Below are 13,759 nucleotides of genomic sequence, written 5' to 3'. Positions count from 1 at the left end.
TGGGATTAATGGTCATGTTGAATAGAAATTTATGATGAACATGCAAAGTAACATCAACTGAAACTGTGTTTAATGAACAAGCTGAATCTAAATGCATACTAAATGTGAATGTTTATTACATAAAAATGAAGCATACTAACATCCACACACTGAATACTTGTTTTATCAAATGTGTTTAAAGCATATCAAAGTGCAGATTCTGGCCTTAAAAGGATAGTTCACCCAAAAGTTCTCATCCTCATGTTGTTCTAAATCTGTATGAATTTCTTTTTTCTGATGAACACAAAAGAAGATACTTTGACAAATTATGGCAAGCACACAGCTGACTGCAACCATCGACTTCCACAGCAGGAAAACAAATATTATGGAAGTATTGTGATAAATGAAGACATTTTAATAAATGATAGTAAGCGCACAGTTGACGGTACACATTGAATTCCATCGTATTTGTTTTCCTACTATGGAAGTCAATGGCCACACCCAGCCGCGTGCTCACCACAATCCATCAAAATATCTTCTTTTGTGTTCATCAGAAAAAAGAAATTCACACAGGTCCAGAACAACATGAAGATGAGAAAATGATGACCGAATTTTAATTTTTGGGCAAACTATCCGTTTAATTCTTCTGCCCAGTCTTAAAGAGCCACCGGATGGATATCTTTAGAATACATCACTTTAAACTAGCCATTGGTAACTCGCTTTGGCCATTCAACATCTCTTGGATTGGTAGAAGAAAACGTACCAACAAAACATTAGAAAGGACACTTTAATAATACTTCTGTTTTATTACAATGTCCTTGGTTTCTTACTGGAACCTGTTCCAAGCAGCCATTGCTGGAGAGGCCCAGACCGCTTTTTCGCCTCTAATTCAAGCTTTCCTTCAGGTCCTTTAGCTACAGAATCTTCATCAGGATTTTTTCTTTTGGTGGGTGATGCAGTCTTAAGCCAGCTCATCATCATTTTACTACTGGCTGATGGCTGAGGGGTCTGACAAGGTAGAAGGTATTAGTAAGTATTTGCAAAACTTTCATTAAGATACATGCACCTTTATGTCTTTGTTACAGCAAAAAAAAAAAAGTATAATCTTTTAGCCCCAGTACCCATGGTGCTTGTACATAGATATGTACACTAGATGTTGCCTTGGCTACGGCAGTACCGGACCGAATGCGTCAAATAGAGCCGCCATCTTGAAACGGGAACCCCGCATTAGTGTCATTGTAGGCAATGGTGTAACCGAAATAAAATCACCATAAATCGTCATAAATGCGATTTTCTTGGTTTTCTTTTGGTTCGTTCCAACAGTCAGCCATGTCCACCACTGAGTCCAGAAAAAAATTGAAGTTTTGATATTATGAAAATCAGTACGCAGCACAAAAGTCTGGCGTCGTCCATGAATTCGAAGTACAGGTGGAGATAGAAGCATTACCTAGATACTTCCTATGACAAGACCCCTGTTTTAAGATGGCGGGCGGTTTTGACGCATGCTTAGAAGAACCCCAAGGAGACATCTAGTGTATATATCTATGGTGCTTGTACAACCCCTATTAATTCAACCCTGTCTTTCCTTACCTTCTTAACCGTTGGATCTACAGGCTGAAGACACTCTGGTGAGTTGTTGCGAGAATTGTTGACCAATGGCGAGACTGGGTGAAAGGTCAGGCAGGACTTTGGCTGAAGTAATTTCATGGCTTCCAGAGACTTTACTTCTCCAAAGTCCAACCACCGTCTTACTTCATCGTCTCCATCCAGGACAGCAGGCATCCTGTGACATAACACCCGAGTGACTCACAGTAGACTTTGACTCACTACGAGAACTTGATTATTCATCATATTTGTGTACTTAACCTGTCGTGGATGCTTTGAATATCTGGTGAGGCATCGACAGTAATAACCGTATATGTGTAAAGAGCCTCCCCACCACCAGGAGGAGTCCAACAGTCAAAGAGTCCGGCCATCGTCAGTAGACGCCACCCTGTCCAATCGTTACCTTCTTCATCACTCTGTGCAATAAATGGAGGGAAAAATAAGCAAGACGGATGAATGAACAAATGGTCTTCTTAGGTAAAACTAAGTGTAAAATGTGTGTAAACCTCTAGACTTTCAGAACTTTTCTCCTCCTTTATGCTTTGTTGAATGGGCACCTGTCCTCCTTGGCTTTGTGGGAAATAAATAAAAAAAGGCTGTTTCTCTTTTTCCTGTCGCCGCCATTCGTAGAAGCCATCAGCTAGAATGACACAGCGCTGGCCTTTCAGAAAAGGATCCTGTGTGTGAACAGATGCCTTTGAGCAGTATGGACACATTCAGGACAACGACATATACAAAAAGGTGCGACTCTCAAATACTGAAGAAGAGGCAAGCTGTCGTGCACAGCCAACAGGACTCACAAATGGGGATGCACACCAATCTTTTGGCCCCATACCAACTGTAGACATTGAGAAAGAGATTGGTTGATTCCACTATTTGTCACTTGCTTGCTTTTGTCATTAAAATAGATCATGTTAGGTACCTTATAAGACTTCTTTTCCAGAAGACTCTCACTGCGGCAGTTAGAGGTGCTGTACTGCATTTTACTAGGGTCATTTTCCCTAAACCAAGCAGGGACGAGACCCCAACGCATAGCTGCCAGCACACATTCATCTACAGGAGCGTCCTGTGGAAAATTAATTCATTAAATGCCTGTTCAAGCTGACGTATGCTGTGCAAATGTTATGAGAAGAAAAAATCTCGTGCCTTGTTGAAGTGTTTGTTGGACAGCAGGACAGGACTAAAGGACTGAGGACTCTTGTTGTACGACGGTCTGTATTTGTCACAGTCTCCATCCTTCCACCGGGGTCGGTGTGGCTGTCCTCCCCGGTCCCGATACCGAGACGCGCGACTTACCTCTTCCGGCGCGAGCGTGCACGCCGTTCTACCACACATTCCCGCGCTCTAAAACTGCGTGACGTCGAGATGATTCATTAATCGTTCCGTCAAAATCAACTTATAACTTTACGTTAAATTTATGAGTACAGAAAAGCGTTAAAAATAAGCAGTACATGTCTAACAATTTTAACAGGCGTTTGAATTGACTGTCTTCCTGTTTGTGTTTCTTTAGGGTCTTTCACTGCAATAACAACTGAACGCTGACTAGTTTTACCTCAGATGTGCAGTAAACTTACATTATAAACTTAACCACTCATACTTTTACTTCAAAATATACCGCTAACTTTAACGTTATTTCAAATGTGCAGCTAACAGTTAACGTTACACTGCTATTTGATCACAACGGTTTCTCCTCACAGTCAACAAGTTACAAAGATAAATAGAAAATAAAAATAGATGATGAGAAATATATAATGCAAACATAAACCTAAAGTTAAAAGTCATTTTACCTACTGACCTTTTGTTGTTATGATGAACAGAGCAGAGAAACAACGCTGAGGTTCACCATTGATAAACTAGCGTCACGTGTAAACATATAACAGCGCCCTCTACCGCTGCAGCCTTTCACAACAAGTTAAATCAATCTGATTTTAAACTGATAATGAATACGAATATAGAGATTATAATGCAATCAGATGCTTTTATTTTCACATATGCATGCAACAGCAATGTCAAGGTTTAGAGGTTTACAAAATTTAAGATACAAACAACTGTACTCACTGTAGAATCACAATAACAAAATATGCGTAGTTTTCATTTACAAACTTTGACTTTCCATGCACACTACTACGCTTGTGTCTTCAACCATATAAAACCCCAAGACAATGTCACTGATTTATTGAACTAAATAATGTAAAAAAAAAGATAATAGCTTGAATGTCTTTTATGGTAATAGCTTTTGAAACTGTACAGAAATCAGTCAAAGGTCCTATAGTTCTGGCATTATTGATCATCAGTGGCACTTTCAACCTTTAGTGTCAAATATCTTTATTTACAGGACATTGTCATGGTTAGATCTTATTTTAAATTGAGGGCATTCAAAATATATGAATATTTCATCAAAATATGTTGAATTCTTTAACCATCTCTCAGTTAAGCCTGGATTCAAAACTGTTTTAAGTTGTCAGTATAACCTGTCCATAGCAAACAATCATTCATATAAAACACATCACAGAATAGCTGCCCGTCATATTCATCCATCTAAGAGTTTGAGAATACTTTCTCTCTCTTTCAAAGCTTTCCAGGCCTGATCTTTTTCTTTTTTTGTCGGTGTGCGTTTCTTTTGCCTGGCTGCCATGATGCGACGGAAAGCCTCCATAACTTCATTATCGGCCACTCGAACCCGCTGACGAAGCTCTTGTTTTCTCATCTCATCCCGCGCTAACCTACATGAACAGCAAAGTGAAGGGTCAATATCAAGCGTTAATCCTGACATATGGTATGACACAGGTACATCAAAAAATATATATTCAACAAAGTTCTAAAAGATATAATCTGATTACAACTATGAAAAAGAAATCATGTGTCAAAGTACTCCCTCTAAAGCTTGAAAGTGGCTTCTTTTCAAGCGCTAGATTTCATCGTATGTTTTGATCTAGATTTTTGCACGAGACTAACTTGAGCAGCTCCTGCTTGCGTGCACGGTTGTGAGCGGTCAGCGCTTTGAGTTCAGCCTGTCTTTTCTGAAGTTCAGCCAGTACCTCGTCTTCAGACTCACCGCCCCCACCCTGCCTCTCATCAGAGTCCAGTAAGCCCTGAGCCACTAGCTCTTCTCTTATACGAGCCTCCAGAGAGCGAGTGTGAGGCACACTATGAAAGAGGGCAACAAAACATGAGAAAATTCATGAGGAAATCAAAACATTTCTAAAGTACAGTAACTGCATAATTTTTTTCCTTTATGTTCCAATTTTGTTGCATTACTCCACAGAGAACATGCGTTTGTACCTAAAGGCTTTTCCTTGGCTACGAGGTGATGTTCCAGCTCCATCATCCTTTCCTGGTATGTCAGGAATGGGGGAATCCTCCATAGGGGATATAATATTTTCCTACAAAGTGATCAAATATGTGACAAAACCTTCATTATGGTGATGCGTTATATTTCAGAGTTCCCACACCTTAGTTAACTTCAAATTCAAGGACCTTTCAAGGACTTTCCAGGTTCAATACCTTCAAATTTAAGGACATTTCAAGTGAGAGCAAGGTTACATCGTGTTACCTCTAAAGATACATTGTTACAGTTCCATTTCAAGGGAACTCGCGCTGCGTCACTGCGGTGACACTTTGGGGATGCTTCCAGGGGTAAGTGCGTCTGAATGTGTATATCAAATTCAACCAATGGTAAAGGCTTAACGACAAAGACATGGGGGGCGTTACAGAGACGCAGGAAATATGGCAAGGGAGACGCAGTGTCTTGTTCCCTTCTTAGGGTACAACAGTTACATACGTAACCAAAAACATTTTCATGTGTCAAACACAATTATGCAAAAAAGCATTTTGGTATGAATCAACATTCGCATAAAGAAGATATAAGCATTTAAAGCGAACAGTTAGCATGTGTGCTTAAAAGGCTAGAAATTTTATTATATCATCCTACACTACACAGGGAATAATATGGATTTTTTTCCAGAAAACTTCTTGCATTAAAATAGATTGAAGCACTTTCAATGACCTCTATCTATGTATGTATATTTTCAAAAACTTTCCTTGAATTATTTCCCCCAGATTCATAAACTTTCAAGGATTTAAAGGACCCGTGGGAACCCTGATATTTATTTTTATGCATATCGGCACCAAATGCACTTTCAATGGCAATGGCAAGATAAAAAAACTAACCTATGGCTATGTATACTGTGTTTGACTTGATGAGACTAGTTCTAGTGCACTTATGTATTGGTGTTCTTGTGTTGCTTTAATTGCTTCTATTGTTTACCTCATTTGTAAGTCGCTTTGGACAAAAGCGTCTGCTAAATGACTAAATGTAAATCAAGCCGTGTCCTAACCACACGCCTTATGTCACGACACGCCATAAAAGTTATCTTTTCCATGTTATTCAAAGTTTTTGTACTAACCAGCCATGATGTGATGCTGCAATGAGCAACAGTTAATTCTATTTCTGTGATGTCGTGGCCGATAACTCCAGCCACACATACATTCAATGAAAGTTCTGCGCATGAATATTAATCATCAAGCATGGACAATGAAAGACTGATTAGACGTTTAAAAGTAGAAATATATAATAAATCCCTCAAGTTGCACAAGGAAAGCCATAACAAGCAGAGGGATGCGTGCGTCTCTGTATGTGATCCTCAGCTGCAGTGCAAGAGGGCACACAAACAGAGAAAACTGTTCTGATTTGCTGTGTTTTGTGATTGATTGCGTTGTGCTACGTCCTTTTCTTTGCATTCAGTATGGACAGACACATTGCGTATCGCTGGAATCATCACGTCTAGTTAGGAATTTGTTAGAAATTTAACTGGTAAACTGTAGGCAAACAAGCTGGTCAATCATTACAATAAAGGTTATACAAAACCTTTAAAGAGCACCTATTTCATTGCTTAAAAAATAATAATTTTATGTATTTGGTATAATACAATGTGTTCGCGTGGTTTATGGTTAACAAAACACATTATTTTCCAAATACCGTACATTTTTGTAGCTCCAGATTTACTCTCTTCCTAAAACGCATGGATTTGAAAAGCTCCGTGTCTCTGATTAACCAGCTAATCTGTACGTTGTGATTGGTCTGAATACCTCTGACGTCAGCCGGAAATGTGACGCTCCTTACCATGTTTGAAAGATTCAGTTGCTAACAGGAGTTAACTTACAGGCTGTGTGTCAAAGCGAGAGGAATTATGATAATGTCGGTCTTCTCTACATCACCAATCCCAGGAAGTAAACTGTTGCCTACAATCTGTGTGTTTGTTGTAGTCCAAGAAAAGAGATTTACGTTGGAGATGATAACTCGCGTCTTTGTTTATTTTGGGGTATGTACCTTTTGCATATCATTAGCATGTACTAATACACACCTACACACAAAAGGAAATGGAAAATTGTAAATCAGACCATTGGTGCTCTTTAATACTAAACTTGGAAATGAATAAAGATTTCAAAATGCTGCCCTGGTAAAACCTTTAAAAAGATTTTTTTTGCCTGTTGCCTGTTACGATAATTTCCTGTTACAAAAAGTAACTATTGGCGCTTTTCCATTGCATAGTACCCCACGGTTTGGTTTAGTTTGGGTCGGGTCAGCTTACTTTTGGGAGCTTTTCCATTGGGATCACTTCGTAGTACCCGATACTTTTTTTCGTACCACCTCGGTTGGGGTTCCAAGCGACCCGAGCTGATACCAAATGTGACGCGTAAACACTGTAGATCACTGATTGGTCGTCATCGGCGTCATCCTATTATGTAAAATATTAGCTTTAGCTTACTGCTAGCTTGCGCTGTCTCGGGCAAACATGTTGTCATCTGTGCTCTGCTATAAGTTTCCAAACACCCTTTTAGCGATGAAAAACATCCACAGGTTGTGAATCAGGAACACATAAAAGTTTTTTCCAGACTTGCAGTTTGTGGCGGCACATTCGCGACGTGCACGTCAGTATTATTTATGCTTTAATGCAACTTCATTGAGGCTCAGCGGAGCGCCGTCGACTGACGCCACGGGTGTTTGAACTGAAACTGTCATGTGAGACAGAGGTAACGTTAGTGATAAACGCGATGTGCAAACATCTATTTGTGGTGGCCAATTTTAATATTGTGGCGGACTGAGAAATAAATAAATGTATGGGAATGTACAAGGACGCTCTCACTTGTGTGATGTCACAGCCTTATGCAGCGCAAATATAACGACACGCCTATAATCCCTCCCACTGCGAAGTGATACCAAACTTAATGGAAAAGCTAACCACGCCAAAGTGAGGTGAGCTGACCCGACCCAGGCTGGACTAGGCCGTGGGGTGCTATGCAATGGAAAAGTGCCATATGTGTTGCACAAATGAATTCCTATTTTAATCATATTAAGATAATTTACTGACCTCAACCAGTGCTTGTAAAAGCCGCTGAGTAAGAGGGCCGAAGGGACAGCCATCTTCTGGTAGCTCGTGCTGTGACTCTGACTTTTTCAGTAGGGCGTCTACATCTACATGTACAAACAAAAAAAACGTATTAATCATGTTATGTCATATACAGCATGTAAACCAAACATATTTGAGGTTAAACACAACATAAAGAAGGTAAGACCGTCCTTTACTATTACAGTAGTACATCAAGAATCAACATATGTCTTGTGTCTTTCATTTGCATTACCTTTAGCATCCAATTCAGAAAGAGGACCCATCATGCTTTTCTTCTTGTCATTAGCTCTTGCCCCCTCTCTTTGCTCCTCTAACAGGTCTTCTTGAGCCCAGCGCTGGGAATAGTGCTTCCCCAAAGCTGGGATCTGCGAAATAGCATACAAAACAAACCCAAAGTCACAAATAAATGACCGACACAATAGCAATTTAGCATGCATTCCTATGAAGAAAAAGATAGAAACAGTGGACAAAAGCATAGTTAAGATTTTTACCTTATAGTACTCAGCATCATCATCGGGTGGTTTAAGCAATTCTTCAAGAACTCGGATCTCTTCATTTGTAATGTCTGCACAGTAGGGCTCCACTGAGGCCCAGAATCTGTTTATGGTTTTTTAAGAAAAATTGCATTTGAAAGAATATATTGGATTGAGCACAACTAAACTGCAATGTAATCTGTAATTTAATCACACCTGTTGGGAGCATCATTTTTAGGATTGCGGGGTATATCTTGTGTGTCCACTTCAAATTCAAAGTCTTGGACTTTGGTCTGTATGGTATTCGATTTTGGTCTCCCTGGACCTGTCCTAGGACAATGACTACCTTTTCCATCAAGTTTCTGTTTCTTAGGCTTGGAATGGCGGGAAGAGGCTGAAAGATCTGCATCTTTCCCTAATTTCAGGAACCTCTTGTCACCTTTTTTGTCCTGCCAGTCTGTAAGGATCTGTTTTAGAAAGCAAAAATACAAAACTTAAGTAATATAATCGAGTTGGAGGAACAAAGGGTTTCAAAAACGAAAAATAAGGCTTTTCACCTGTCTCTGTTCTTCTAGTGCTCTGAGGCGCCGGCTGGCAGAGGAAAGGAGCGTTTCCAGCTCAAGCTGAAGTGTGTCCAGCTCTTCAATGCCAATGCCATCATCTTCAGAGCGGCTGAGCACTGCGGTATAGCGTGGACACACTTTCAAGTGGTCTACAGGTTTAAAGTCATAGTACTTCAGAGGTGGGCAGTCCTTCAGTTCACTCATCTTCTTATTAACAGATACCTATATCTGAAAGGAAGTGAGAATAAACAAGCATGATCTGATAAATGCCTCTCAAAAATCCTTTATTAGTAATAATAAGGATTTTATTAAAGTTTTAGCAATACATTATTTAATGTAAAATTGATTGTTTGAGATGAAAGCTAGTATATGAATGATCTTGTTCTCGGCATTTTACACTAAGAGTGCAGAAAGCAAATAAGATTGCGGTATGTATTATTAATAGAGTTTTCCGCTGAAATCTCAAAGCATAGACGTTACATTACTGCTTTATCTCTAAATCTAAACAATGTGTAATACAAACCTCCATATAAAACACTACAGTGACGTATTAAGCTAGCGGCTACATGCTAGTAATGCTGCATGCGATTCCAACGGCTACAACATGTATTAATACAAATTGTTCGGTATTTGACAAATAAAACAGTTTCGACACCTAAACTGTATGTTTTGTGAAAAGAAGAAAATACTTAATTCATATAAGATATTCGTTTAAAAATATCATTATTTACCTCCGTTGAAAAAGGCATCCATTACTGACTAAACCATTATGGCTATGCGGGGGAATAGCTCCCACCGAATATGCTTCATTTACAATAACGTACATTTTAGGGGGTTTATAGGTTATTAAAATATGTATCAATACAGCATTTTATTACAAATACTAATATCGTTTTTAGTTATCAAATATTACGTTTTAAATAAATATTCTATATATAAATTTATTCCCCACAAAATAGCGTAGTTGCTGATGTAGTGGTATATTCCAGACTAAAGCGCGTCCATGATTTATTGAAAAAGATAATTAAATATTATCTCTTTTATACATCCATTCTCCCTTTTAATAGTACAAGTGAGCAAAATGTTTATTTCAGGGCAGTTAAATTTTAGATCTGCACGTTTTAGCGGAAACAGACTGGACCTGCTGTGCTATTTGCCATATAAGGAAGAAAAAGCGAATCAAGGTAAGTTTGCTACTGAGCTAGACCGTAAAGATCAGAATAGATATGATGAGATCTGTGTGGTATCATCAGTTTTCATTATTTTTCATTTATTTTCAACATAAAATGCAATTATGTATCTTATTGTGATTTGTACATTGTTATATAATATTTTTACCATTTAACTTGTCAAGAAACACATGGTAATTAAAAGGTTTTGCGCTGCTGATCGTTATATTACGGCAGCGTGAGCGCGCAGTGAAGGCGTGTTCTTCATCTCTACAGGCGTGGCGTGCGGACTTCCGTCTTCCTCCACAGACCTCATATAAAATGGTAAGAGATTTATGTTTCTCCAAAGTGAATTTACTAATATATTATGTTGGTTTTAGCTTATACAACCAAATCACCCGAGGAATAATTTTTCCGTAACCCATCTGCATGACATCACAGTAGCGATTTTTGCTTGTTTGATCGAGTGATGTGACTCTGTCTTGATTTGTGCTAGCTGGCTAATGTCACTGGTTGAGACACAACGATTATAAAGAATTAATGCACGTAACTTTGTGATTTATTACACCCTGGTAAACACTATTCTGTTAAACATATAAAGCCTGTAACGTTATATGTAAATTGTAGCTCTTGCAAGTTGTGTCACAAGACAGTTATTCATTTGTTTTGGTAGTGGTAGCGTTTTTGGCAAAATGTCATTGACTTTATTACAAGAAATATTGATGAAATATTTTATTTTAGAATGAAAATGGTTGGGTTTATATGCAAGTCAGAAAGTCTTTATTATTTTATTTTATTATTACAATTTTTATTTTAATTGCTAAGTTCTCAAATAGGAAATTATGCTTTATAGTGTTTTAAAAAAAATTAACAATGTTGAATTAATATAGCCCTTCAAAAGACAGAAAGTTGTCAGATTGTATTTTTTGTTTTGTTTTCAAAAATCATACAAACACTTTATAGTCAGCTCAGTAGCTAATTTTAAGAGAGACTTGTTAACTAACATATTACAGTCCTGTCATGATTGACACTTGAAGTGCAAATGTTTACAGTGTAGCACCTAACGGATTAATATGCACATAAATATTTTCACAATATTTGCAATGACCAAATGCAAATCTACTATCCCATTTATCATGTTTGTTTGTGAAAGTGACTATATGGCATGCAATATGTTTAGACAGCGACATTGCGACCCTACCTGAACGCGGTGCGTGCCACTCTTCAAGCAGCCCTGTGTTTGGAGAACTTCTCCTCTCAGGTGGTGGAGCGACACAATAAGCCCGAAGTAGAGGTTAGGTAAGAAAATCACCATGTCCTCCTCCTATCTATGATTGTTTTAGATATATATCTAATATATGTTTTAATACAGGAGCAGCAAAGAGCTTCTGTTGCAGCCGGTGGTCATCAGTCGCAATGAAAAGGAGAAAGTTCTTGTCGAGGGCTCCATAAACTCTGTAAGAGTCAGCATTGCTGTCAAACAGGTAAGAAATGAACGATGCACTCCTACAGCTCAAGGCTACTGTTTGATATCTAAGTGGTTGTTTTAATCTTTTAATGTTTTTTTCGAAGGCTGATGAGATTGAGAAGATCCTGTGCCATAAATTTATGAGGTTCATGATGATGCGAGCGGAGAACTTCTTTATTCTGCGGAGAAAGCCTGTTGAGGTGAGATGAGTGCTCTTTGTGAAGAACAAGATGTATGCAATTTATCAAAGCAATCGTCCATGTCTTGGTTGTGGATTTATTTGTGTGGATATTTCTTTGGAAAGAAAATAATGATTTTATCATAGTTTTTAAAATTGCATACTATCGGGTACATCACAAGTCTTAGGTGGCCGAAATACACAACTAAATAAAGCTATGCGCGTGAAGCGCAATTGTGCTTTTCGTAGTGACGTGTTTATTTTGATGTTTTCTCATTTCCTCTTATGTTTTATCAGGGCTATGACATCAGCTTCCTCATCACCAACTTCCACACAGAACAGATGTATAAACACAAGCTGGTGGACTTTGTTATTCATTTCATGGAAGAGATTGACAAGGAGATCAGCGAGATGAAGTTGTCGGTCAATGCACGAGCCCGAATAGTCGCAGAGGAATTCCTAAAGAATGTATGTTTTTTCTCTTTCCATTAAATAATGATCTTTTGTGCTGCGTTCACACCCAGCGCGTTTGAGGCGTCAAAATCACGTCTAGTTTGCCACTTGAACAGTTTGAATGCATTTGCGCGTGAAGTAGACGTGGAGAAAAAGCAAGCATTTGACGCGCATCAGGGCAAAATCCGCTTCTTGTGGGAGGGGCAAGTGATATGCGGTTGTCTGTTTGCAAGTTGACTGATGTTGATTGTGCATTTATCGAGAAAGTTACCAGTTTGTATTTGGTAACCTTACTATAGGGGGAAAATAAACGGCGTGGGTCGATAAACGTCACGTGACTCAAAAGTGAAATGTGTATTACAACTTACCAGGTTGCCCAATGTCCTCACTGACACTCCTACAAGCGAGGTCATTTTTATTCCTGTCTCTATAGAAATAAGAACTTGTGCCGTATAGCTCCGGGTGACTGCTCACCGACAATATCAAGCGTTCCTTCAGGTTGAATGAGTGACTCCGGGCGGGACTGCCACCACAGCAGCAAGCAGGCTCCTGGTTGGTTAATGCGGCGCGAAATTCTGCAAAAGTTAAAATTTTTCGGGCGTCAGCTGCAAATTCGCGTCAAACGCAAAATGCACAAAAAGCACCATTCGCGTGTACCGCACCAGGCGCTCAATTCGCGCAAACTAGATGGCCGAATAAGGCGGAATCGCAGCAAACGCCTCATTCGCGCCGCGAGACCTCCAGACGCGCGTCAACATGTCTTCACATTGACTTAACATTAAAATCACTCGCGCTTCACGCCTCTACCACGACTGGTGTAAATGCAGCATTACAGTCACATTTGCAATGTTTTTTAATGTGTCTACATTTATTTTCAGTTTTGAGGATCCATGTCACATTCCTAATGACCATCAGAGATTGGTGTTGCTTTGGTTCTTGTGGACGAAAACATTCAAAAGTTTTTTTTAAATCGCAGCAGAGCAAAGGGGGATCAGTTTATTAGTTAGCGACCAATCAGCAAGAAGATCCACAGGAACAACCGAGCAATCCTGCAGCACCTGCAGTCCCCTTTGCCTTCTGTTCAAGGTGCTCCACGTGCCCATGGATATTGATAACTGTAGATTTAGTCAAGAATTTATTAATCTCATTTTCTTTTGTGTAGAGGAGGTCAAGGCAGGTCCTTAAAAGTATTACCTGTAATTAATATTGATGGGCACGGGAATCTTGTTGATGAACTGTAGAGTATTTCTCTGTTGTCTTTTATATACGTGTACTCGCCTGTTTTCATTTTTGTTACAATGCAAAAAAGGAGTTAAATTCAATGTTATAGATATCATGAGGATAAAGAAGAATTGGTGTTTATATTTTGTCACAACGACTCTCCAAGATGATAAGTATATAAAAAAACTGCATTAAATATAAAGCCAATAAATTCAATAAAAATATATTGAGCTTTCTGTA

At 38.9% G+C, this 13,759-nt stretch overlaps 3 protein-coding genes across 4 annotated transcripts; 1 reads left to right on the top strand and 2 right to left on the bottom strand.

The window, feature by feature from the left end:
- Positions 1 to 750: 750 nt before the first annotated feature.
- On the bottom strand, positions 751 to 3,475 carry hmces (5-hydroxymethylcytosine binding, ES cell specific). Its single transcript, XM_073875960.1, has 7 exons — positions 3,380 to 3,475; positions 2,731 to 2,934; positions 2,507 to 2,650; positions 2,091 to 2,261; positions 1,846 to 2,000; positions 1,570 to 1,762; positions 751 to 987 (listed from the first exon to the last, which is right to left on the bottom strand). The coding sequence occupies exons 2-7, from the start codon at positions 2,917 to 2,919 to the stop codon at positions 787 to 789; spliced, it is 1,053 nt and encodes a 350-aa protein (XP_073732061.1). The 5' UTR covers positions 2,920 to 2,934; positions 3,380 to 3,475; the 3' UTR covers positions 751 to 786.
- Positions 3,476 to 3,548: 73 nt separating this feature from the next.
- tada3l (transcriptional adaptor 3 (NGG1 homolog, yeast)-like) lies at positions 3,549 to 9,920 on the bottom strand. Of its 2 annotated transcripts, none has more exons than XM_055183218.2 (9): positions 9,762 to 9,920; positions 9,025 to 9,258; positions 8,684 to 8,934; positions 8,486 to 8,591; positions 8,227 to 8,359; positions 7,956 to 8,059; positions 4,867 to 4,967; positions 4,540 to 4,731; positions 3,549 to 4,307 (listed from the first exon to the last, which is right to left on the bottom strand). In XM_055183218.2, exons 2-9 carry the CDS (start codon positions 9,232 to 9,234, stop codon positions 4,115 to 4,117), a joined length of 1,290 nt encoding a protein of 429 aa, XP_055039193.1. In that variant the 5' UTR covers positions 9,235 to 9,258; positions 9,762 to 9,920; the 3' UTR covers positions 3,549 to 4,114. The 2 variants fall into 2 exon arrangements, with proteins under 2 accessions (XP_055039193.1, XP_055039194.1); XM_055183219.2 differs by lacking the exon at positions 9,762 to 9,920 and adding an exon at positions 9,554 to 9,732.
- Positions 9,921 to 10,461: 541 nt separating this feature from the next.
- arpc4l (actin related protein 2/3 complex, subunit 4, like) lies at positions 10,462 to 13,759 on the top strand. Its single transcript, XM_055185069.2, has 6 exons — positions 10,462 to 10,523; positions 11,380 to 11,498; positions 11,572 to 11,683; positions 11,772 to 11,867; positions 12,143 to 12,313; positions 13,177 to 13,759. Exons 1-6 carry the CDS (start codon positions 10,521 to 10,523, stop codon positions 13,180 to 13,182), a joined length of 507 nt encoding a protein of 168 aa, XP_055041044.2. The 5' UTR covers positions 10,462 to 10,520; the 3' UTR covers positions 13,183 to 13,759.

Source organism: Misgurnus anguillicaudatus, chromosome 14, assembly GCF_027580225.2.
Source record: "Misgurnus anguillicaudatus chromosome 14, ASM2758022v2, whole genome shotgun sequence".
Classification (NCBI taxonomy): domain Eukaryota; kingdom Metazoa; phylum Chordata; class Actinopteri; order Cypriniformes; family Cobitidae; genus Misgurnus; species Misgurnus anguillicaudatus.
Note: the sequence above shows the minus strand (reverse complement) of the source record. Positions and strands in the feature narration are given on the sequence as shown.

Coding starts and splice junctions, on each gene's coding strand:
- hmces (XM_073875960.1), bottom strand. CDS start 2,919: ATGTGTGGTAGAACGGCGTGCACGCTCGCGCCGGAAGAGGTAAGTCGC. Junction 2,262..2,506: donor TGGAAAAGAAGTCTTATAAG/GTACCTAACATG, acceptor GTTCACACACAG/GATCCTTTTCTGAAAGGCCA. Junction 2,001..2,090: donor AAAGTTCTGAAAGTCTAGAG/GTTTACACACAT, acceptor TTTATTGCACAG/AGTGATGAAGAAGGTAACGA.
- tada3l (XM_055183218.2), bottom strand. CDS start 9,234: ATGAGTGAACTGAAGGACTGCCCACCTCTGAAGTACTATGACTTTAAA. Junction 8,592..8,683: donor AAAAATGATGCTCCCAACAG/GTGTGATTAAAT, acceptor AACCATAAACAG/ATTCTGGGCCTCAGTGGAGC. Junction 8,060..8,226: donor TTCTGAATTGGATGCTAAAG/GTAATGCAAATG, acceptor TTGTACATGTAG/ATGTAGACGCCCTACTGAAA.
- arpc4l (XM_055185069.2), top strand. Junction 11,684..11,771: donor TCAGCATTGCTGTCAAACAG/GTAAGAAATGAA, acceptor TTTTTTTCGAAG/GCTGATGAGATTGAGAAGAT. Junction 11,868..12,142: donor TGCGGAGAAAGCCTGTTGAG/GTGAGATGAGTG, acceptor ATGTTTTATCAG/GGCTATGACATCAGCTTCCT.